Source organism: Strongylocentrotus purpuratus, unplaced genomic scaffold (assembly GCF_000002235.5).
Source record: "Strongylocentrotus purpuratus isolate Spur 01 unplaced genomic scaffold, Spur_5.0 spur5_scaffold_7, whole genome shotgun sequence".
In the NCBI taxonomy this organism is placed as follows: domain Eukaryota; kingdom Metazoa; phylum Echinodermata; class Echinoidea; order Camarodonta; family Strongylocentrotidae; genus Strongylocentrotus; species Strongylocentrotus purpuratus.
In genome coordinates, this window is record NW_022145613.1 from 38,489,284 (window position 1) to 38,515,746 (window position 26,463).

At 36.9% G+C, this 26,463-nt stretch overlaps 1 protein-coding gene across 2 annotated transcripts in view; it reads left to right on the plus strand.

The window, feature by feature from the left end:
* Positions 1–26,463, plus strand: part of LOC115919841 (MAGUK p55 subfamily member 6-like) — a 40,012-nt gene that overhangs the window by 8,029 nt on the left and 5,520 nt on the right. The window contains exons 1-10 of one of the 2 annotated variants that reach the window (XM_030974269.1): positions 1,191–1,405; positions 5,151–5,256; positions 6,289–6,410; positions 20,916–21,068; positions 21,587–21,739; positions 22,581–22,656; positions 23,314–23,465; positions 24,075–24,206; positions 25,026–25,134; positions 25,645–25,872. In XM_030974269.1, the coding sequence (XP_030830129.1) occupies positions 5,181–5,256; positions 6,289–6,410; positions 20,916–21,068; positions 21,587–21,739; positions 22,581–22,656; positions 23,314–23,465; positions 24,075–24,206; positions 25,026–25,134; positions 25,645–25,872 (1,201 nt within the window). In that variant the 5' untranslated portion in view covers positions 1,191–1,405; positions 5,151–5,180. Of the gene's footprint in view, positions 1–1,190; positions 1,406–5,150; positions 5,257–6,288; positions 6,411–20,915; positions 21,069–21,586; positions 21,740–22,580; positions 22,657–23,313; positions 23,466–24,074; positions 24,207–25,025; positions 25,135–25,644; positions 25,873–26,463 lie in introns of those variants that run through there. The other variant, XM_030974268.1, reaches the window with a different exon arrangement.

The window sequence follows — 26,463 nt, forward strand, 5'->3', positions numbered from 1 at the left end:
TATTTCTGAGCAGATAATGTGAGGTTCAGGCAGTTGTAACCTTATACAGCAGGAAGATGTGACTTGCATGTATGTATCACCTGATTGCTTTAACACAGTAGAAACCATTAAACATAAATAGTACACTGGATAGGAGAAGATGTACATGAAGCTCTGCTTGGGAAGCTCCGAAAGACCTCCAGTAATAAAGTCAATAAAGAAATTTAGAAATCACATACAATAATGTTGCAAAAAAATTCACTCTTCCAACAATTTCGCAGATGCAAATAGCTTTAATGAAAATAAATATAATTTTGCGTTGGACGGGAGTAGAGATGCCATGCCTGAGAGACGCAATTCACAATTTGTTGAAAGCCAGAAGGGTATTATTTCATCCAAATAGCTCTCGGCAGAAATGTTATGATTAAAAGATATGAATGCGGTGAGAAGAATAATATTTAATGAATGGACAAATTATTAATAATCAATGTAGGATAAAGATTGAATGTACACGTAGGGAGGAATGAAAGCAGCAAGTATAGATAAATTAAAGAAGTTAATGAAGAAAGAAAGGGAAATGAAGTTAGAGAACAAATTCACATTATCTTCCAAAGAATATTTTTTTCCTTTCTGGCTCTTGCAACTGACAAGTCTATCCACTTAAAGGTTAACTTGAAAGAAAATCAATACTGTAATAATCTAGGATACACATCTATGTGTCATTCCTTAGCAGTTAGCTCATCTTTCCTGCTCTAATGTGTTACCACTCTATAAATATGCTCCGATTGCTCGCTGTCTTTTCGTTTGCCTGCTATGTTTTCAAACGTTTGTACATGGTCCAGGCTTGTCTGCCTTTTCAGACCCATTGTCACTTTTAATTTAGAACGTCACTTTCAGGAGAATATTTGTGTTAAGGGAAACCTGAATGAATTTATCAGTCTGCAAGAGGATCCCCTTCTTTACACGAAAGTCATTCCAGACCCCCTTGAATGTGATATCTATAGTAGATCATGATGTCGATCAAGGGAAGAAGGTCTAGATGTGTAGACTAGTTCAAGACTGTGTGTAAATCTTGCCTTGGGGGCAATTAATCTCTTCCACCCTTAACGCCTCTGGAGCTCGATCCGTACGGCTTTCCTCCTTTCCTCCGCGATTTTGCGGCTGTCAAGATCGTTTCTCTCCTGCCTGGTGGTGAGGGGATATGCATTGGAGAGTTCTCACATCGGTGTCGTGTATTGATGGGATGGTGGTTGAAGCAATTTTGATGCAAGGTTGCGTTGCTACTTGCTAGGTCATTTTATTGTCATCTTCTGATAAGTGATATACAGGTAGATGTTGCTAAGATACAGTATGTAAAGCTTCATTTGAGCTTCTGAACCTGGATCGTTATTATTTTGTTTGCTGTTTGCATTGATCGCTGAACACTGTAAGTATTAGAGTCATAAATCTCATTCCTCTTGATTGTACGTAGATGTACATGAGCGGTGCCTTTGATGGATATTTGCTTCTTGTTAGACTACTTCTTGTATTAAACTGCAAATGATAAATGACATTATTTATTGTAATTTTGACTGGAACTCGCATACATGTAGCTGTGGCTTTAAGAGAAATATGTAATTCTTCTTTATTTTAACATACTATACTTTACTTTATATTATACTATTGTACTGTATACTGTATTTCCTATACTATACTGAAGTAGTCAATACATACATGTGAGTAGCCAAGACCTACATGTACTTCACTAAGATAATGACTCCATCATGTTAGAATGACTTTTTAATATTTAAAGGAATATACACTTTGTCTGTCAATGATCCAGATGATTATTATAATACAGTGACACATGTCTATAAAGACCACCAAGGGAGGCAGAAAGTGTTCTTTACAGGCAGGTGGTCTCAGGCCCGTAGCCAGGGGGGGGCGGTGGGGCCGGTCGCCCCCCCCCAAAAAAAAAACGCCGGCCAAATAAAAAAGAGAGAGAAAGAGGAGAAAAAAAAAGAAGACGTAGGAAGAAAAAGGGAAAAGGAGTCGAGAACGGTACAACGAATCATCAAAGCTTCTGTGCTTCGCGCGTGAAGGGGGAACTGAGTTCAAATTTAGGATTAAGGGTCGGGAAAGTTACAACGAATCGTCTTCTTTCTCTTATAATTTAATGAAACGTCAAAACTTCGCACGAGAGGGAGAGGGACTAAATTCAGACAAGCAGTGGCGGATCCAGGGGGGGCCGGGGGAAGAAAAAAAAAATCATGCAAAATCACGCGATTTTTACCTTTTTGGGGGGTTGGCCCCCCCCACCCTGGCGCTCAAGGGGGGGGGGTGCAAATTTTAAAATTTTCGAGGACCAAAAAAAAAATTGTGCTCACTACACCCCCCCCCCCCCCCCCCCCCCCCCCCCCCCCCACTGAGCGACTTTTCGGCTGGCTGAGTCGTTGCGTTTTTTTTTTTGGGACTCAAAAAAAAAAAAAAAAAAAAAATGTCCGCTTACCCCCCCCCCCCCCCCCACTGACCGACTTTTCGGCCGGCGCGATTTTCAAATTTTCGGGAGCAAAAAAAAAAAAAGTTGGGCCCCCTCCCCTAAGAAATCCTGGATCCGCGCCTGCAGACAAGGATTATGAGTCGAGAAAGGTACAACGAATCATCTTCTTTCTCTAATAATTTAATAAAAACATCAAAGCTTCGCGTGAGAGGGAGAGGGACTAAATTCAGACAAGGATTATGAGTCGAGAAAATGACAACGAATCGTCTTCTTTCAAAGAAGGGAGGGGGACTTAATACAGGGCAATTCCACGGTAACGGAAGGACACTCAGACAAGATTTTTGAACTTCAGGTTCATACTAAAAGAACTGTTTTATTAGTATAAGATGTGAAACAGTACAGATATAATACCTATATAAGTGCCTTTAATTCTCCCCAAAAAAATTCTCATTACAGTTAAGTAGTTTAAGAATGTGCATATTAATTATCTCGATAACGGAAGGACATAAAAATGGACATGGTTTTTCCAGTTAATTAGTGTTTATCCAAACTTTGTGAAGTTGATGAAGCTTTCCACTTGACTGAAACACATTTTGTTCCCCATAGTTTAATACATACTAATAAAACATTTCTTTTAGTATGAACCTGAAGTTCAAAAATCTTGTCTGAGTGTCCTTCCGTTACCGTGGAATTGCCCTACAGATAAGGATTAAGAGTCGGGGAAATTATAGGTACAACGAATCGTCACTTTTCTCTAATATTTTGATGAAACGTCAAAGCTTCGCGCGAGAGGGGGGAGGGACTGAATTCAGACAAGGATTATGATTCGAGAAAGGTACAACGAATCGTCTTCTTTCAAAGCTTCCGCGCTTCGCACCTGCACCCACCCCCCTAGGGAGCGCGCTTCGCGCGCTCTGTAAGTGTTTCGCGTGTTCATTACCGCCCCCCCCCCCCTAAAATGAAATCCTGGCTACGCGCTTGGGTGGTCTTTATGTACAGGTTCCTTTAGTACATGTTTCAATGAGAAACTATTTTCAAGGGAAGAAAAAATGTGGTCTTTGTAGATATGTGGTCACTAAAGCAGGTTTAGCTGTTCATACCACCCTCTTTTTGTTTTGCTTTGCATGTTTATGCTGCAGTGAATTTCCCTATTTCTATTTATAGTATTCACACAATGTACATGCATTCATTGGAATAGCATTCTTTTCTCGAATACTCTGAGGAATGATTAGATGCACTTGAAATGATCAACTCCATGTAAATGATATCAAATACTGTTTTGCTGCTCAAGGGGATTAATATATTTTTCATGCATTTCAGATCAAATTTCTGCCGACTCTTTCTCGCTCATATGAGACTCCCCTCATGATTGAACAGTTGTTGCCAATTTGATGGATGGCATAACGGTTCGCACAAAAGGCCAAGTGCTCCACGGAGAGTAATATGCCCTATTAAAGAACAGCTTGATATGTGAGGGGAAGAATGCATGTATAATTGCATTGCTCATGTATAATTGCATTGCTTGCTGAGCCACTTCCCCTTAAAAGCAAATGTCTTGAAGGGAAAATATTCAACCTTATTCCTGTGAAGTCAAAGATAATTGTTAAAAGGTCTTTTTGTTTAAACCCCCTGTGATTGTGACACTGTGCAACTAACAATAAAAGAGGATTACTCATTTTTGTTTCAGTCAGTGGTTGATACTCATTACTGACACAAAACTGTACTTTTCTTCGAATTGTGCTCATTTGAAATTGTTTTGCGAAAGTACACATGTTCTGCAAATGTCATACGTGATGAGTCTGAGCTACGTGAAAGCTTTGCTAATAATTAATATTGAATGGAAATTATTTGCGGTCCTTTAATGTTGCACTGAGAGACGAATGGATGTAATTACTGTAACTATGTAAGGTAATTTCAAACATTGTAAATTAGCCTTTACAGATACTCATCACATCCCATTTGTCAAATTCTGCATCGAGAACAGAGACCAATGATTGATTGATTGATTTAAGTATTACCAATAGATGAAGGCTACATGCATTTAGCATTGAGGCTACATGCATCTAGCATTGTGAATTATTGAAGAAACAAGCTGCTAGAGTGTATCCAATTACCCATGCTACAGGCCCTTACATCAAATTAAGAAATACAATCAGCTGAAGAGGAATGGGCTGAAGCTTTTGTATTGCAGAAAGCATGCAACATACTGTTATTGTAATGTTCATTTACATGTACGTCTTGTTTCTTTCATCCTCGGAATTGATCTGCATTTATGCTTGAGTGAAGAATCAATCAATTATTTGTGTGTAACAAGCTAATCACTTAAATATATAAAATCAATTAGACTCAGGTACAGATGTAAGTCGATAGTTGATACAATGTACACTGTACGTAATTTGATGAATTACATTTCAACAGAGAGTTACAGAGGACATGCATGATAAAGATTACATACAACTAAACTAAATGTGAAGAGATAATAGAGAAAACTTAGTACCATATCAAAAATATCAGACAAACGTGTTCATGTACATACAGACACCTGAATATCATCTTATATGTAAATTATGTAATGTACCGGTGTATACAATACATGTGGCACTTCATTTGATTTATGAAGCAAATGATAAAAAAGGACAGTTTGTGGATTTTTGTTGTATTTTATTCTTGTTTTGACCTTTTTTGTGGGCAGACTCTTACTGGTTCTGAGAGGTCCTTTTGAATGACTCTTCTTAATGAAACAGAGAGAGAGAATGACATCATGCCTGCTACAGACGGTTCATCAGAATCTGGTCAAGGTAAATGTAATTTCTTTTCATCTGTTTGTTTATTTGTTTGTGTGTTTGAATAAATAATTGTTTGTTTGTCTAAACAAGGAAATGGAGAGAGAGAAAGAGAGAGAGAGAGAGAGAGAGAGAGAGAGAGCATGGTAGTAGACAGATATTCATAATCTCCAGGAAATTAATGTTTCTAAATGTTTCTGTCATTATTATTTATCTGTTTTTTGATTTGTAGAATTGCATTATTACCCATTTTTATGAAATTCTGACTGATAAGATTTAAGTTTGAATTTTATAGTGAACAAGCTCATGTTGAAAAAATAGCATCCATGGACGTTAGTACACAGTAGATGTACACAGTTTATTAAGTTATACTGCTAGTGAAATAAGCAACGTCAAATATTATTGGAAGCAAGGAATATATTTTCTGAAAATATGGAATATATTGTGGTTGAGGGGGTATTGGATGACAAACAATCCAGCTTAGAGTCCTGTACGTGGTGAAGTTCATCCATATTAATGGACCGTCTCTCCCACTTTTTATTTGATTTATATTCATCGTATTCCTTTCATTTCAGCAAGCATGATGAATTTTAAGTTGATCAGAAAGTGTGATGTTGAATGCTGATTGAAGCAGAAATACTGTACTTTCAAGATGGCCTTTAGTTATCTCTTTACATCTCAGTCACACTGCCAAGCATACCATAAACCAACTCCAAAACCAACTGAATCTTGTAGATGTTTGTTCTGAGCTGCCTCTTACTATTTGGGGGAAATGTTTTTGTTTTGTTTTGTTGTTGTAGTTGTTGGTCTGATGTCGGTCTATTTGATGCGACGGAGGGATTTAAAATTGATCATTTCATAGTTGATGCCAAGATATGAGATTCAAGTTTTATATTTCAAAATAATACTTGAACCTTGTTTTCAATCAAATCTTCATGAAAACAATTATTAAACTGGAAAGTCACCTCTGCTAATAATTAATTTCATGGAATATTTGCGAGAAGATTATGATCTTCTATGTATTTTTTTCTCTTCTCCAATTCACAGAGGCGATAGATGCAATGGTAGATAGCCTGGATATGCTGGGAAACTCTACTCATGCACAGAGTGTTGATTTACTCTTCCTTAAAGAAGTCATGAAAAGCAGACTTATGAAGAATCTTATCAAGGTAGGCACATACGATTCTGTTTCCCACGTATGTAGAAAAGGATAATTGTTTCCTCTTTTTTCACATGTAGGATTTCGAGTGGCATTTGCAATTTTAAAAACATTTTTTAATGGGGGGGGGGGGGCAGGTATTCATGTACTTTACAATTTATCTTTCACAGCTTCCTTTTCAGCGTTCTAGAACAGAATTATATTGTCAGCTCAAAGCCAGAATGGCGTTAGAATTCAGCCCTATCCTATAAGACCCCAAGGTTCTCATCAGACAATGCTGCTTTCTTCACCTATTAGTCTCTCTTGAATCTCATATCTGAAGCATACTCAACCCTATCGTGAATTCCTTAATTCAAAGATTTCTTATCAATTCTAGATTGTATGGTGAGTGAACTTCAAGATGTACCAAGCATGGTGCTTGTAAAATTCATTTTATGTGATACATAATGAAAGGTGATGGCCCTATATCTACAACCCCACAACATTCATGAACATTAGACAAAATTGTCTATGTTAGGACACATTTTGTCCTGAAATGAATCTTTTCTTTCTGCAGGTTAAAATTTACATGATATACATGTATGAAGCCTGTTTTCAAGATATTTTCTATTCTAGAACACAGCATTGGGTTGGTCATAGTTCCTTTTATATATAGATGTCTGGTATCTGGAAATGTTTCAGAGCTTGCCACAGCTAGATATCTCACATCTACTCTGTAGTTTATTTCTGACTCATCTTGTTCATCTAACTAATCTTTATGGGTAGCCCAAGAGACTGTACATTGTACATGATCCACGTGCACTACATCTTGCCGTGAGGTGTTTGTATCATCATGGATCTCATCAATGCTATTAACTGCTATCTTTCTATTTTGAGAGGCTCTGGTTCAAAGAGCTAGCGCCTCTGTTATTCCACACCTTCTTGTAAACACTCTAGGCAAAGTAGTTCTATCTTACCAGCCCCCTGAATATTATCATGCCATTTGTGATGTTGTTATGTGATGTGTCCATCCTCCCTGTAGATATCATTTACATGTAGCTCTCGATATAAGATCCTGAATTCCTTTCATGTAAGGAAATCTTGGTGAGGAAGATCATTATCAAAGAAGACCTGCCGTCTTAAAGGTATAGACCAGTTTTGGGAACGCCCCCCTCTCAAAAAATGAAATGGAAGCTCTTATTACTAATCATGTGAAAGAATATGTTTTGACTAATACATGATGATACAAATTTTGCCAGGAAACCGCCTACTAATTGATATATTTGGTAAATTATTATATCTAATATCTATCCAGTACAAATAGATACAATAATTTATCGCTTAGTCCCATACATCTTTCTGTGTACAGTGATTGTAACTTTACCAAGACTTGGCCACATTTCTTATCATCTTGATGATTCCAGAATCTTGCAGTACACACCAATACTTATACCTTAAATCTCCGTGTATAAGGCGCACCTGTTTTTTTGTTTTGTTGTTGTTGTTGTTTTGTTGCCGAAAACCCACGCGGGGAAGGACCTTCATTTTACATCGAGGTGCAGTTGAAGTTGTGAACTTGTCACAATTAATAGTAACAACAGTCTGAGGCTTCATGATACCAAGTGTCCCACACCAGCCTCCTCACATCACCTAGCAGAAGCAGTGTGTTCTATGCCAAACATCAATAGTCATGCATGATCTATTAGAAAGATTACTTTCAAACCAAGATGACAAATTTGAGTGTTGTTGTAGTTTCCGAGTGGTGAGTCAACACACCGATTACTGAGCTAGGAGACATTGCCAGGCATAGCGCCATAAATCGAAACTAAAAAAAAAGAAAAAAAAAAAGTGCGCCTTATACACTGAGATTTACGGTATGCTACAGTAGGTGATCAACCTTCTCTGATCGATTCCACAACGTTTCTTTCATTAAGGTGCATGTGTACCTGTAACATGCTGATAATTGTTACATGTAGTAGTAGTAGTAGTATTTCAAAGAGTCATCCACTTTGCAATGTCACAATATACATCAAAGTGTTGTCAACCAAAAGAAAGGAGAGAAAAACATGTTGACAGTTCTTTTAAAAATATAATTAATGTGTAGATAATTATGTAATAATTACAGCATTTTTCGTACAAGTCTTCTCCTGCTCAAAATAGCCTGACATACAGTAGTTGTCCAATTAGTTGTGCTAATCAGGCGGTGAGCTCCAGTGCAATTATCTCACGATTTTTTTTTTGACGTGACCTTGCTTTTCTGTTGAATAAAGACATTGTTTACGTGAAACCGCTGGGAAAGTGTCGCAGCAAACCTGCCAAAAAAATTGGCATACCGGTATATATGACAATGAATCTTAAAGGCATCATTTAACAATGTTAAATTTGAGATGCACGGCCATACGTATTATCGTTGTCTGTTATATGGAGTAATATTGAAGCCCCCAAAAAATTGTGCTTCAAAATGATCAAGAAGTGCCTCGATGACCGTTAAATATTCAAAACGATTTTGGTGCTTTCAGCGAGATAATTGCACCGGAGCGCACCACCTGTAATTGGACAACAATTGCAGCCATAACAAATCTTCATTTTTTATTGCAATTTGATACAAAATTTACAATGGCATGCAATATATCCCCATTATCTAAAGCAAATAAAGTGTCATATTATCTGTCCATGTACATGTAGTTGTAGATTACTTTGCAAATTGATTTCACACCCATTAACATTGACATTGAAAAGCTCCATTAAGCAAAGCCAATTCATTGTTTTATAGTGAATATGCTGACTAGATTAGTTGATTGCATTGCACTGTTGATGTTTTATACCTAATTTAGTCATCAATCCTAGTTTTAATGCTAACATTAGCTATAATGTCTCACCATGTTTTGTTGAGGGGGGGGGGGGGGTGTGGGACTTATAAACAATCATTTCATTTCACTAAGAATCAAGATTTTATTTATTCATTACTTTTATGAAAAATGTATTACCAACATCTACATCATGTGCATATATGCAACACATTCAGCTAATACATTTTCCAAATGGATATAATGACATGTCATCCCTAATTTTGTAGAAAAAAGTATATAACACCAATTGAGTGTTCCCTCCTATCTGATGGGTATGCAATGCAGCCTTATTTATCTGGACTTTATTTGATGGCAAATTATTATACACAATATTTCAAGCTTACATGTATGATGTAAAATGAATTTTGGTCTTTGTGATGTGCATCGAAAGAGAAGTGGACATGTTCAATAGAGTGGTGAAGTGTGACGTCATCAAAAATTTAATTTTAGAATTTCTCAATTTTGTCTTCATTTTCCGAAAGAGCATCAAAAATAATGTCCAAATGTTGAAAGCCAATTGGATATGTTAAGTATTGTCTGAAATATGACCATCTGAACTAATATACTCCCCATAGGAGCTCAATGTTATATGCTCTGGCTCCTAACCACTAGGAGCCAGAGCATATAACTCTGAGTTCCCATAGGACATATATTTATTCAGATGGTCATATCTCAGCCAATACTTAACATATTCAATTGGTTTTCGACATTTGGACATTATTTTTGATGCTCTTTCCGAAAATGAACAAACAATTGAGAAATTCTAAAAATAGATTTTTATGACGTCACAGCTTCGGTACTTAATGGAGCTCTATACTACATGTACATGGAGATGTACTTGTATTCCATCGGCATGCAGATTAAATGATTCAGTACATGAAGGTATATTTCTGCTCTATCCATCCTAACCCAATCAATTACACCCGATTGAATTGAGTCCATTTTTATGCCGTTGCCTTGGCTACCAAGCAATTGCCAGCCTCTTACGTCAAATGATTATATTAGTTTCTCATGTTGAAGCTGTCTTTCTTTCTTTCTTTCTTTTTTTCTTTCTTTCTTCACAAAGCCTGTAAAGCTCATTATTTTACTGATGCACATTTTTTGTATCTGGAATAAAGTGTTAGATAAGTACACATAGATGTGCACGTATACTTTAAATATAAAATTATTTTACAAACAACCATGACTTCAAGAACTAAGCAGATAGATTTGGATAAATGTTGCACTCTGACCCGAAGACCAGAAGACCAGAAGATACCACGATTAAAGGATAAGTACCAAGAAATGTGTTCACACAAAATATTTCACAGACATTATGTTTTCTGTTTTCCTCTATTTTTCTCTTTAAAATGTCTCTTTTTCTTTTGTTTATCCTGTCTGTGCTCCCTAGTTTTCTTGCTCTCTCTTTCTCTTGCTTTCTCTTTTTTATGCATCACTTCTCTTTCTCCTCGTCTCCTATCTTCTCTTTTGTCTTTTCTCTTCTACATGTTTCTTCTCTCTGTTCTACAGTTTGTATATCTTCTCCCTATCACTAGTCTTTCTGTCCTCTTTAATCTCTCTCTCTCTCTCTCTCTCTCTCTCTCTCTCTCTCTTTGGCCCTCATTCTCTCACTCCTTGCTTTTCATATTAATGAGAGTTAAGGAATACCTGTACTGTTCTACAGTTTGTATTTTCCCCCTATCACTCGTCTTTCTGTCCTCTTTAATCTCTCTCTCTCTCTCTCTCTCTCTCTCTCTCTCTCTCTCTCTCTCTCTCTTTGGCCCTCATTCTCTCACTCCTTGCTTTTCATATTAATGAGAGTTAAGGAATACCTGTACTGTTCTACAGTTTGTATTCTCCTCCTATCATTAGTCTTTCTGTCCTCTTTAATCTCTCTCTCTCTCTCTCTCTCTCTCTCTCTCTCTCTCTCTCTCTCTCTCTCTCTCTCTTTGGCCCTCATTCTCTCACTCCTTGCTTTTCATATTAATGAGAGTTAAGGAATACCTGTACTGTTCTACAGTTTGTATTTTCCCCCTATCACTCGTCTTTCTGTCCTCTTTAATCTCTCTCTCTCTCTCTCTCTCTCTCTCTCTCTCTCTCTTTGGTCCTCATTCTCTTACTCTATGTTTTTCATCTTAAAGAGAGGGAATACCTGTACTGTTCTACAGTTTGTATTTTCCCCCTATCACTAGTCTTTATGTCCTCTTTAATCTTTCTCTCTCTCTCTCTGGCCCTCCCTCTCTCCCTCTGGCCCTCCCTCTCTCCCTCTCTCTCTCTCTCTCTCTGGCCCTCCCTCTCTCCCTCTCTCTCTCTCTCTCTGGCCCTCCCTCTCTGGCCCTCCCTCTCTCACCCCATGATTTTCATGGTCAAGAAAGTTAAGGAATACTTGTATACATCTCCTGAATGTTCAGTGGATGAATTAATTCTCACAGAGTAGATAGGTAGGTTTTGTTTTAGCATCCAATGATTGCTCAGTCTCACTCACAAGTGTTTACTTCATCCATCACTGACTCTCTGTCAGGCTTCAAGATCAAGAGTGCATCTTGTTTAAATCATTCTAAACATACTGTTACAGGTCGTTCACACAAGCAAAGTCATGCAAACAAACATACTCTGTAGATTAAAAGAAATGAAGTTCCATCATTCTAAACATACTGTTACAGGCTGTTCACACAAGAGCAACTTAATGCAAACAAACATACTCTGTAGATTAAAAGAATTGTAGTAAAAAAGAGACATACACACAAGGTAAGAATGCCTTTAAAAAAAATCATATACAGAAGTATCTGGAGGGCTTAAACCATTGCTCAAGCATAAAAAATTTGCGGCTGGCCAGTCATATTAGCATGCTAACAAGCGTTGCCTAGTAACGTACATGTGTAACTATTGAAATCACTGATAGACATAATATTCAACTGACCTTGATTCTTTAATGCATTTTTTCCAAAAATGATACTGGACCTCCTTTTATTAAACTACAATACATTGATAAACAAGGATTCATTATTCATCATTCAGAAGAGGAAAAATAAACTGTGTGCACTTTTTATGTTTTTTCATAGCTCTACAAGAAGTGTTGTTTGTCTGAATGAAGATAGGACTGTCAGGAACAGACATACAGGATGGTAGGATGGATAGGAGGAGAGTGGAAAGCAATCACATGTTCAAGTTCAATGTCTCCTTGGTTGTTGTTCATGATGCCCTCCAGTGTTAGAGTTTCTATTTCATGCAAGACATGCATAGACATGTACATGTAGGTAACAGATACCATGGTATACATTCATACAATGAAGCTAAAAAATATGTACAGTACATGTAGCTTGGGTATTAATCTTCAGTAGATTGGAACATAGTGGTATATTATATTTCCTGCATCAAAAATGTATTGGTTTATGATTGGTTAAAAGTGTGTCACATGATAAAATATAAACACACAAAAGATTTAACATCTTAATATTTTACAATTTTAATAACAAAATTGCTAGCCATAAATATTACTTTTTGGATAACTTTGTTTAATTTAATAAATTTTATTAAAATTTAAGATGTTTAAATATTTTTGTATTTTATTATTCAAATAAAATGGTCATATCCATGTTATATCCTCACTACTCATTGAACTCTATATCTTGTGAGTAGAGTAGGGCCGATGTACATGTACTAACTGTAGGTGTCAGGCAGTGTCTGGCCATGTGTTCATGTTGTCAATCATCATGGTACCTCTAATAGCTTCATAGTAGGAGTTCACTCAGACTGATGATATCAGTAACGAGCAGGTTTGCTTAGGTGTGGATGGATATCACATGACCACTGGTCCACACTGTTGTTCGGTATGATCGGTATTTAGGGAGGTGGGACAAGAATTATTTTCTGGAATTTGAAGTCTCCCACAAGTTTAATGTACCAAATACTTCCGTAGCCAGCTAGGGTGTGCTTTGGATAGCGGAGGGTCAGAGAATGAATTTCTAAGAAAATGGCATTTCAAAGTTTTGCCCATCCTTTGACTACGCCTATGCAAAACATTTCAGTCCACATAGCATGTAAATTGCAAATAGTGATTTTTTTTTCTTCCAACGATAACCAACATGATTCTTATAGAGTGGTGAAGCGTGATGTCATCAAAAAGTCTATTTTTGGAATTTCTCAATTTTTTCTTGATTTTCCGAAAGAGCATACAAAAATAATGTCCAAATGTTGAAAACCAATTGAACATGTTAAGTATTGGCTGAGATATGACCATCTGAATAAATAGTTTCTAAAGGAACTCAGTGTTATATTGCTCTGGCTCGTAATGTTTTGAACCAGAGCTACAAATAACATTATTCAGATGGTCTATCTCAGCCAATACTTAATATATTCAATTGGTTTTCGACATTTGGACATTATTTTTGATGCTCTTTCAGAAAATGAAGAAAAAAATTGAGAAATTTCCAAAATAGATTTTTATGATGTCACATGACTGTGAGTATGTGAGTAGTTGAAAAATGAAGGGGAAAAAATTGTGTTCACACCCTTCTGCTGGGCACTGACATGACAAGGTCTGTGTAAATCATGTTCAGAATGATGAATAGTGTGGCCTGTGGCTAGTAGATTATATCATTACCAGATATAGAATTATGAAGCTTTAATGTGATTGACCTGACAATCACATTCTCCTCAAGGGATTCCTCTCACGCTCCTGATTAATGCAAAGTAATATAATCTTTTGTCATTGAAATATTACTACAGTATTGCTTGGAATAAAGTAGTCTCTCTCACACTGTGCCACATGTGACTGCAAGTATTATTTCATAGAATTTGGTGTTAGGGTGTGTAATTTATTTCAGGCAATACTGTAATCATATGAATATTATACTTGAGCATATCCCCTCCCCTCCTGACTATCTTGGCCTGGCTTGTATTTATCTTGATATTCATAATGCCACACCAAATACACTGTGTGGTATGTGCACGTACATCAAGAGAAGATATGAACATGTTGAGTAGCTAAACAGAGGTCCACTTCCCTCTTTTTATACTGAATATTATCTTATTGGAATACTTATGCTTAATTTGTTGACAATGCTGCAAACCATATACATTGTAGGGCAATGTTCCAAATGTCAAGTCTAATTTCTTACAATAATGAGATGTACAGGTGTAATGTAATATAATATTTAGAACATGAACTTCAATTTCAATTTTCAAAAGGCTATGCAGCCTATCCAGAAGATCTAAAGTACATTACCACTTTTACTAAAATATGGGAATTTATATCCTCAACATCTTCAAGAAAGAATGAATGATTTTTTAAATTTGAAAAATATTATCAAAAGTTAATATGGTATCCCTGTTAAATTGTGCTGTGACATATGCACCTGAGCTATGGCAGAATGGAAGTAAGTCATTTTTTTGGTGTTCATTGCAATCAGTCATGATCCCACATAGTTTTTGCATAGAAACCAAAGAAGAGATGGCGGTGTTGGTATACTAACTGGTGGAATCTAAACTAGCACTCAAGTGAACCTTGAATGAACTGAAGTTGCCAGGTTGTCTAATTGGCAACAAGCTGAATCAGCCATGGAGCTAGGCGCAACCTCTACCCTTCAATTACCAGTCTACGCTGATTTACCCTCCAATGATCTTATTGATTCCTAAATTACCCTGGACAGTTACCAACCTCCTCTAGTCTAGAAATACAGACCCATGTACACCAAAAGCTACTTTCATTTTGAGACATAAACACGTATAGTGTACCTGATATGCAGAATTCATGTGCACTCAGATTTTGTGCAACCTGTACAATATAAAGTTACTTTTATAGCCTTCCTGATTTAATCTTTTAGAAAATATTACAATGATATGCCAGTAAATAGTACTCGAAGGCATATTATTTAAGAGAGCAAGGCCTATTAACCTGTAATTGTAACATTGACAACTTTGTTACAAAGAAGGGTATGTTTTGAGAGACTAGTATTCCTGAAACCTTTGCCCTGTATCGTCATTGACTAAGTATTGGAGATATTTTGATTCAGTGCAAGCAAGCACAGCAGGCTCATTTCTAATAATCATTCCGTGGTGGGCTGGTCCCAAGGATAATCATCTCAGAGGAATAATTTCATGGTTGCAGTACAAAGTGAGTTTTATGTTTCGCCTTACATTTTAAGTTAAATGTTATAAATAGCATCCTTCAATTTCATAGTAGATTATGATCCAACTGTCTTTAAACATGGTGCACATTTCCATATTTTTGACTGCATACTAATTACCAGCAATGTTGTGTGATTGACTGTAGAACTATGGTAGTTTACACCGTTACCCCTGTTACATTGCAATGCCAGCTATCCCTATCATGTTTCATGAATGGTAAATGTACTCTCTAAGAAATGCATTTAGGCTCTCTGCACCCAGGTGTAAAATAGGTAGGCAGTAGGATGTGAACGTCATCGAGGTTGAATTAGCATCGTCGTGGTTTGATTAGCATCACTGTGGTTGGATTAGCATCACTGTGGTTGGATTAGCATCACTGTGGCTTGATTAGCCTCATTGTGCACGCCTAGACAATAGTGACTTGCTAGGATGCTCCTCGGTGAAGTGCACAGTGCGTGTGAAAAGTGCAGAATCACAATTGAATCTGGTAATGGGGGCTGATGGTGCACTGTAAAGCACTTTGATCATTACCTGACACTGGAAAGTGCTATTTTATACAGTTATTAATTATCTAGATGAACATAACGGTACTGGGGTATGTACTATTCATTAGTAGTAGGCTATTATAATGAATCTGTCAAGGTTAAAGGCGACTGGAAGGATTTTTGACTGTGTTGTTTTATCATCAGTAGATGTGAACATGTTTACTGACATAAATTGTATGTGTGTATGTTTGAAATATAATGTCTATTTCAACCACATTTTGCATCTAGTTTGTTTGTAATTAGTGTATGAACAGACCTGCTCAGAGAAAAACATCATTCACATTATAGAATTCGGCTCATGTTTTCACAATCATGGTTGCCTTTCTATGCAGTTTATTTTCTGACAGAAAAAGATACAGATGGGTACTTAAAATTAAAAGTAGGACGAGACTGGCAACAGTGTATTTGATTAAGAACCAGAAAGACCTTAAGCCTACATTGTGTCATTCACTTTTCTGGCTCTCCGGTAGATATTTAGAAGTAAGACTTCTTATTTCTTCTTTGATTTTCTTATTCTTTTTGTTGTTGTAATTTAAAATCTATCTCTCTCTCTTTCTCTCTCTCTCTTTCTCTCTTTTTTTTTCTCTCTCTCTCTCTCTCTCTCTCTCTCTCTCTCTCTCTTTCTTTCTCTCTCTCTCTCTTTCTCTCTCTTTCTCTCTCTCTCTCTCTCTCCCCCTCTCCCTCCCTCCTTCCCTCTCTCTGTCCCATCCCCTATCCATCTCCCTCTCCCCCTCACTATACCTCTTCATCTCTCTCCTTCCTCACTCTATAGATCTGTTACCTTTCATTGTCCTGTTCTCTCTCTCCTTTTCTCTAGTTTATCTCTCACCATTATTACTCTCTCATCAAACATTTATGACTGTGTATGATCATACAGCATATCTGTAAACAATCTCAGCGTGAGTAACATTCTCAACAGCAATTATTGGTTGCTACTGTAGAAAGACATGATCCTTTGAAGAACAAAAATGTATCGTACTGACAGTAATACTGTACATGTTATCTGAACTATTTCAGTTTAGTTTAAATTACCCACTACTACGTTAGCAACAGTTCTCTATTTCAAAATACTCTACAAGATAACAAAGCACTTTTTAATTTATTTATTTACCACTATTGGGATAGGACGCCCTGATCAGCATGAATGTTGTATTTCCTTCACAATTTTATGATAATGATTCCATCATCATCATCTTCATCATTGTCAACATTACTCATCAGTCATCATCTTTTATCGCAGGTATTATAAGCAGTATAATTATGAATGTTGTTTTGCTCAACTTTCATTGCCTGTTTGAGCTCCCATAATCCTCACAACAAAAGTGTTGTTAGACTGTGCTGCCACTGTAGCGTAAGGAGGGACCCTTCAAATGGTTTCACACCTATTCTAAATGAGAATCTCCCTGCAAATGATGGGTCAAATCAGTAGGGACCGTCTGCATGATAAGGTGTGAAGTAAGCATTGGCCAGTTCACACACAGCTGGGTTTGTCCTAGATATTGAATCGTCATGAACCTACTGTAATGTGAAGTGTGCTAGCTGATTGGAATGCACAGTACAGTTTTAATATGTACCCAGCTACTCATGAGAGCATTATGGTGGATCACTATTTCGAATGCAATTGCTGCTGAGAGCTCTAGCAAAAGTAAGAAAAATAGAGATATGATATAAAATATTTTGGATTTAAAATGGGTTGAATGGATCAGAGGTTTCTGAGACAAACTCCTTCATATACATTTGTAGATGCAGATGTCTGTGGATGTTTTAAGTGGTGTACTTTCACTATGGTATTAGCTTTACTTAAGATGTTGGGGTGGGGCAGTTTAAATATGGCTACACAGTTCATCACATTGATACCTGTCATTTGAATGACTTGCATCTTGAAAAAACCAGCAAGTTCTTGTATGTTTTAAACAGTGAGAGAAAAGAGACATATAATCTGTATTTCCTGAACAAGAGATTCTTTTACTCCTGTAAATAAAGACATTAAAACATCCATTTGTGAATACCTGCCATAAATGACTGTGCAAGACATTACCTAAGGCATCATGTGTTATACAGTGTTGACAGCATGCATTACGATATGGCTTCTTTCTCTATTTGAATATTTGATGCATTTGTGCGACAGACATAGAGCCAATGACGTCATAGAGTGAGATAGTATTCCCCGTTCTCTCATCCTTGGTTTAGAGCCAAAACAGCCTAAAGTAGAGCCGCAAGCAACATTCATGTTTGTTCTTTACCATTCCTGACTAATGCAAGGTGGAGGGAGGAGAAGAGAAGAGGAAGAAACTTGATAGCATCCTGAGTGCACGTCGGTCGGCTTTCTTGCTTGTATTTCGATCATGAAACTGTATGAGTCGCGGAAATGACATCCCCATGGCGAGTATTTGACTGACATCTTTTTGTTGTTGTGTTTCTCAGGATCCTCATTTAGGAGCAACGTTTTAATAAAGAAAAGACAACAAAAAAAAACGTGGAAGGAAATTGAATTCTGATTTTGTTTCATCTGTGCCAAGCTAGGATGAGATCCCTTTACAAATTGAATGAATCGCCCTGCCATTTTCATTCCCTGACATAGTTGGTTTCGAATGTACATCCTCCGCTTGTACAAGGTGCTTTGCCTACATTTGTTCCTCTTGACCCGGATCTATTTTTCTGCTGGCTGGCAGTGCTGGGGTAAGAATATGTGTAATTGCAGGACCATCAAGTAAAACAATATCACAGCTGCCAACCATTCCTATTTTGGAGGAATGCTTCCTATTTTTGGCCTTCAAACTTATGATATGAACCCTAGAATATTTACTCTTTCTGAAAACTTCTGTGTAAACAGTATACAAAATAGAATCATTCCTGATGTTGTCTAGAGAGATCCTGCTTTTTATGTTAAAGGTTGGCAGGTATGCAATATTAATGATCCTGATGAGGCTAAACTGGGTAGTGAGTACAACTTTATTATTATAATTTATTTGTTATACTTCTCTTGATTTTCTTGTTTGATGAGATTGTATTAGTAAACACTGTACATGTGGTTTGCTTTGATGCAGCTTATATCTCTCTAACATGAGGGCATTCACCCATGATACAGGACAAATTGACTTAATGGCTGCAATCAATATTCAACTCAGAAATCAGCTGCTAGAGTCAATAGTGGATGAATGATTGTCTATCCATCCATGCATCCATGCACGGATATACTTACTCATGTGCTGATGTATGGGAGGTGGAAGAAAGCATCGCACAAAAACAGATTATATTCATGTTTTTGCCATTTCTTTCCTGGTTTTGTGGTGAGAATTCAAACCTGGTATGTAGCAAACAGTATTTGATGTACTTGATTCTCTCCTCTTCTCTCTCCCCCTCTCCCTCCCTCTCTCTCTCTCTTTTCAAACGCTTACTAATAAAGAAATTAGATTTCATAGGACCTAGTGTATGATAAGTACATGTACAAGTTAATTCACTGTCTTGCTTTCATGCTTTTGCTGTCTGTCAATCTTTTAATCTTTCAAAATTTGGTTTTTCTCCAACTGTTCATGATGAATACAGAAGTGTATGTGTGTGTAGAGTGATACAGAGTGAGAAAGTATCTTGATATTATGAGATTTAGTCCTGATCAGCTTTGTTCAGTTTCATGAAGGGTTTAAGCCTGTACCGGTATATATCCCAATACTATAGAGTTACAGTCCCCACATTTACAGTATCTGTATGGGTAGGACGAGAGATATGAGATGATTTATGGTGGAGACCGGACGGTCATGATGAGATTGATGATATCGTCTATAGAGAGTGATGATCTGAGGTCAAACCAATCAGGGATATGTCTGGACTCGTTTGCTATCCAATGAATCCATCTAGCCTGTAAGGTATTAGTGCTTTTATGTGGAGATTGAGAGAACCTTGTGATCGGTCAACCTTCCCGAGTAACCAGTCTGTCACATTATTAATTACAGTGACTTCAAGCCTTTTTTATGGAGATGTGAAATTAGAAACGCTGACTCCTTCTTGAAATCCATCTCTTTTTTTATCCGATCTAGGTGTACATGTATGGCTTAGGGTCAGATTGCTCAGTTTCACCCATAATCTTCTTGGAAAAAGACTTCATTTTGTTTTCATTGATATTTATGTTTATGTATGACTGTATGCATTTGTTCTTGCTATTAATAATGTTTGTATAAGTCTCAAAGCATAATTAGTTCATTTGTGAGGAGGCAAGATGTTATGGGTTTGTTTGTTTAAACTCTATCCCGAAGCCCATCTTTATTCAGGTAGTCTACCTAGCAACTAAGGAATGACAAATATAAAAGACGCTTTTGAAAAGGGTTTTTAGTTAATAGACAAGGCAATACAGCTGCAGCAAATAACCATTGGAAGGCAATGTATGAATCCTCTCACTGTAGTATGTATGATGTTGGCTGCCTGGCTGAGAAGTGTAAGAGCTTGAAATTTATATAAACTTTAATCCATTCATCTGATCATATATGCATAAAAATGTATTGTCAAGATGATGTTTGATGTCTTACAGGCTCGTGAAACCCTTGAAGACACAGAACTTGAGCTTTATAGAATGAATAGCTGAGGCTAATCAGCAGATATCATGGCAGAGTTAGCTTAAATCATTAATAATCATTTGTTTTGTTTGATGTCTTACAGGCTCATGATACTCTTGAAGACATAGAACTCAAGCCACATAGAATGGATAGCTGAGGCTAAGCAGTGGATATCATGGCAGAGTTAGCTTAAATCATTAATAATCATTTGTTTTGTTTGATGTCTTACAGGCTCATGATACTCTTGAAGACATAGAACTCAAGCCACATAAAATGGATAGCTGAGGCTAAGCAGTGGATATCATGGCAGAGTTAGCTTAAATCATTAATAATCATTTGTTTTGTTTGATGTCTTACAGGCTCATGATACTCTTGAAGACATAGAACTCAAGCCACATAAAATGGATAGCTGAGGCTAAGCAGTGGATATCATGGCAGAGTTAGCTTAAATCATTAATAATCATTTGTTTTGTTTGATGTCTTACAGGCTCATGATACTCTTGAAGACACAGAACTCAAGCCACATAGAATGGATAGTCTAGGCCTAGCAGGGGATATCATGGCAGAGTTAACTCAAATCATTGGTTGTGATAATGGTGCTGCTGAGCTAGCTGGTATACTACAAGATCTCAACTTTATTGTAAGTATTCATTTTTATTGCTGTTAAGTATTTAATCAATTGTTAAAATCACATCAATGAAAGAAATCCCATTCCTCTTTAATAGGGATGTGTCCAAGTTTCTTAAAGGTGGTGCTGACATTCACGTCTGGTCCAGTCCTATCTGTAAACTTGTAGAGTGCCAAAATCTAGTTGCCTAATCAAAGGAGCTGATGAGACTGGAAATATACTGTATATGCTGTCCATGATGGACCTAGGAAAGACTGGAGTACCATGTATATGCACTGAGCGCTACTGTTGCCAAAGCCAAAGCAGGGAATGTCAAGAGTCTTTTGGAATCACATTGCTGAGAACTCATCAAATAATGAATCAGAGATAAGTTGTTCCTGGGTCAAACCAACATTAAATGCATGTTAAATGAAAATTCAATCCAACAAAACTTCAATCCTCTCCAACACTGGTCAATACAACCGTGCATGTTCAGAGATTGAACTGGAGTGTCATTAATATTCCATTGTTACCTGCATTCTTTCATTCAGTCGTTACTGAGAACACATGATGACATAGCAACAGGGAATCTGGGTTCATCTGAGTTTGAAGACCACACCCAAGATTACTACACCCCTGACTTCAACCCAACAGGGGATGCGATCCGCATGGTAGGCATCAGGAAGTCTAGGGATGAACCACTGGTAAGATTGGATTTCTCTTTAGATTGCTCCTCTTTCATGTTCTCGTTATCTCTCTCTCTCTATCTCTCCAATCCAATCCAATCCGAAAGGAATTTGATATAGCGCCTTTTAATCGTAGTTACAAAGCGCTGCACCCCCTGCTCCATTCCGCTGTCTCTCTCTCCCCCTCTCTTCTCTCTCTCTATCTCTCTCTTTCTCTCTCTCTCTCTCTCTCTCTCTCTCTCTCTCTTCATCTATTCCTATCTCTCCACATCTCTGCATCTCTTTCCTTCTCTCCCTCTCTCTTTCCTGTTTCTTAAAGTCATCAAGTCTTCTAAATGTTGTCTCTCCCTTAGGTTAAGTCTTAGCTAAAGTGATTATCTATAAATTTCAATAGAAAGATAAATCACTTATCAAGATAAGTCTCATATACTTAAATGTTCCTGAGGCTTAGGTTTAGATCAACTTAGCAAGCAAATTTTAAACTGAATATACTCTTATTGCCTATCATGCATCCATCTTCCCATAGAGAAGTGTATTGTAGCAGCTGGTCCATAATGATTTCTTTAAGAACTTGTACCTGTTGTCAATGATGATGTACATGCTAGAATTGACTAGCTCATTATTTGTATGACATGACACTCTATTGCCCAAGAATAATCATATCACCCTCAGGATCATTCTTCACGACACCACAACATTCTGTCTTGATTAGATTGTCCCAATCCAGTGTTGGATGCATTGCATCTTGCAGCGGGTCAATGCTTCTAGATCTTCTTAGGTGCGAGTGCCAGGTAGATGTGGGCAGGCTAGGAGATGTCTTTATGATAATGATATATTATTTTGTCTGTCTTTCTCTCAGGGTGTTACATTTAAGGTAGAGGATGGAGAGATAGTAGTAGCAAGAATATTACATGGAAGCATCATTGATAAACAAGGTAAACTCATATCATCGTAGCTCTAAAAAAATCAGTCATAATGGTTTGTCATGAAACTTTCTATTATATGCAGTTACATCATATTCTAGATTGAGTTAATACCTGAAAATTACATAATATAATTGATTTAAGACACAACATACATGCAACCTGAAACCAAGGCAAAGCTTCATAACTAGGGAAACAAGAGACCATACAAGTTGCACTGACTTGTTTCTTCTACCCATCACCAAGGAATGCTTTGTAATAAATGTTCTCTTTGAAAACCATATGAAGTAAACAATGTAGTAAATACATGCAATGTAGGGACCTAAAAAGGAACCTTGACTTAGGAAATACACCAAGTGATATTAGTGTTATAGAAGTTCAGGAAATTGCAGAAAGCCAATGAGATTGTCAATGATCAGGAATAACGTTCATAAGTGTGTAGTACAAATACCCTTTAGCTCCCAGGAGTGGAGATGGTGCACATTTTGTGTGGGCTTCCAGTGAGCAGGGTAGGAACAGATGTGTAATAAAACTACTAACTTTACAGTCTTTTTCACTAGATTCAAAGCAGTTAAATCATTCCTATGGTGTTAAAATATACTTTATAAAAGCAGTAAGATACTTCAAATGTTTAGTTATCAACTATTTTCTTGCTTGATTTGGTCGTAGGTTTATTACACGTTGGTGATATCATTCAAGAGGTAAATGATCAAGATGTAAGCAACGACCCAGACCTCTTGAGGAAACATATCAAGAAAGCAGAAGGGAGAGTCACATTGAAGATTCGTCCAAGCTATCAAGACTGTATTATGTTACCTCCAGTGAGTATAATGATCACATCTACCGACCGATCGTTGTGGTCACTCCTGTTTCCTCTCTAGAGTAGTGAGTGGTCTGCACATTTGACCCTCTTGTTGGCTTCCAACCATTGGTGATTCCTCTGGAGATGACTGATATATACTGATCAAACCTCAACAACCACAGCTCAGTCTTCTAACAGCTCTTCTCGCATTTAAAATAATTTGTATTTGTATTGTGCTGGCCCTGTAAGTTGTATGTCAATGATTTGCAATGTATTCAGAGTAAGAATCGACATGTTTTCACTTAAACACATTTAGTTTTTACTGTACTGAAATATTATGATATTGTCTTGCTATATGAACAGGAGAAGGAAAATTGATCACTAAATATATTGATAAATAGTCAAATGTACCTAAAATACCAGACAATTTGATTTTCCAATATTCCTCAGTGTAATAGTATTTTTTTTTTAAATCCTTTTTTCCATGAGGTGAGGTTTTTTTCCAGCGAGATATTTCATCTCATTTTATTTATTCATTTAATACAAAGTAATTGATTCACAATTTAACTGAAAGGTGTATGTTTAATTACATTTTGTCTATTTTATCATGGATCATTTCTCTGCCCAGATTTATGTGCGTGCATTCTTTGACTACGATCCTTCCCAAGATACCTTATTGCCATGTCAGGAGGTTGGCTTGCCATTCAGAAGAGGAGATATTCTGTGTGTGGTGGAGAGAGATGATATGGAATGGTGGCAGGTAAGGTCATGGGGTCAAAGGGCAATAGCATGTCAAATGTACTATTCTGTATCCATTTGTATCTTATTGATGTTTTAATCTGTAATTTTGTATTGACATGCAAACAAAACAAATTTCCAATATTGGAAGTTAATGTTTTGTGGTGTTATTTAATCTAAGAATACTTCAGAGGAGACAATTGTATTTTTACAGTTCATGAATGGATGTTGAACTGCTATAAACAGTTCCGAGTTTTGTTTCTCTGACAACTGACTTGTATTTACAAGTATGATATGATGTTGATTTCAATCACTTTGCCACCTGTTGAAGTGTTGCATGTAGGTGTCATTCTTTGATATATTTTCTTTCAGTCCGTATACTGTAAATTTAAGAATACCGGTATGAAACTATTCAGCAGTTGTGTGTGTATATTCAAAAGATGACTACATCATACTGGATTTCCTTAATAATCAGACATTTGCAATGATTTTAAGTTTGTAATATACTAGTTCACGGTTATAAGCGCCATTTTAATTCATGAGTAAACAAACCAAATAACCTCTAGTGGTCAGTGGTTTATGCATAAATTAAGATTGCGCCCATGCAAGTGATGATGTGCGTGCAGAACGCAGCGCGCAGGCAGTGATGTCATCATAATTTGCATGGGCGCAATCTTAATTTATGCATAAACCACTGACCTCTGGAGGTCATTTGGTTTGTTTACTCGTAAATTAAAATGGCGCCAATAACCGTAAACTGGTGTATTGTCCTTCTGAACATTGTAGAATAGGTCCTTTATGACATCACATTTTATGAGGTATTGTTTGTGTTTGTATTCAGGCCTATGTAGTAGGAGAGGAAGGACAGTCAGGTCTTATACCAAGCCAAGATCTAGAGGAAAGAAGGAGAGCGTTTGTACCTCATGAAAACATCTATACAAGTGAATTTAGTAAGTACATGCAGAATAATAATATATATAATACATAGCCCGGCTACTATATGAATATAATCTACTGCACTTAATACAAAGTATCACATTCATTGTGCATACATGAATGTATTTGGAATGTTAATTTGACAATCTTCCATCTGAATAAACGGGCGGCTCTTGGACGTTGGTCAAGCAACAGTGTGTGTATTCACAGCTAGCATAAGTCAGAAGATAGTGTGTTTTCTGATGGTACTTTATTGCTTTATTAAAGAGACATTTACTCCCTATGATTTTACAAGAATTCATCAAATTGTGAATGTAAAAATGTAAAAGAAAACATGCAAATAATGCTTATTTTTAGTCTTTCTATTCTTCATACTTCTTTACCATTGACCAATAGAATGTCATTGTCTGGAAAAGTTATTTTATGTTGATTTTATACATTTTAGCTGTACATATGATCCAAGTGATTGGTACTCTTTAAAATCTAAACTAACAACACTATAATCTCTACTGATTTGTGTGTAGTTGCCTGCGGATTGGTGAAATCAAAGAAGAAGAAGCGTGAGAAGTACGAGACGAGAAAGAATCATCAGTTTGACCGATCGGACATTGTGATCTATGAAGAGGTTCAAGAGATGCCACCGTTTCAGAGGAAGACTATAGTTCTTCTTGGTGCTCAAGGGGTTGGTAGAAGGACCCTCAAGAACAGGCTCATTGAGCATGATTCATCCAAGTTTGATGTACCTATTGCACGTGAGTATAATTCTAAGTGTACGTAATGTATAGTTTTCTCAAGGGATTTTAATTTTTGTGTTACTTTGAGTAGCATTCCCGTATCAGGAGGCTGTATTCCTTGCAACTTACTTTGAACCTTTGAGACACATCTTAGAGCAAGTGGTATGAGGAACTAAAGGCATTATACATGAAAGCAATATCAGTAAAAGTTTGATTTATTTCTGCTTGGATTCAAAGAAATCCAACCATGTGTATGTATTAGGAAATGCAGTGTGTTATGGTTGATGGCCATTCCATCCATTGTATAATTTGTCATTGCATACACTCATTTCTGCCATGAATATGACCTGAAAGCCAATATGATTACATTTCTTCAGCCTTCTTCTTCTTCTTTATGTGCCATGTCCTTAGACGTTGGCGACCATGGAATGCCACAACTCTCTGTCCCATATTCTATGAAGTAATTCATTCGCCCCAAGATTAATTCCACTTTCAGAAATCCCACTCCTTAAGCTACTCATCCACAGAATCCTCCTTCTACCCCTACTCCTCCTCCCCTCTAATTCTTCCAGTCAGTGCAAGATTTTCCAAACCATTCTTTCGAATAAC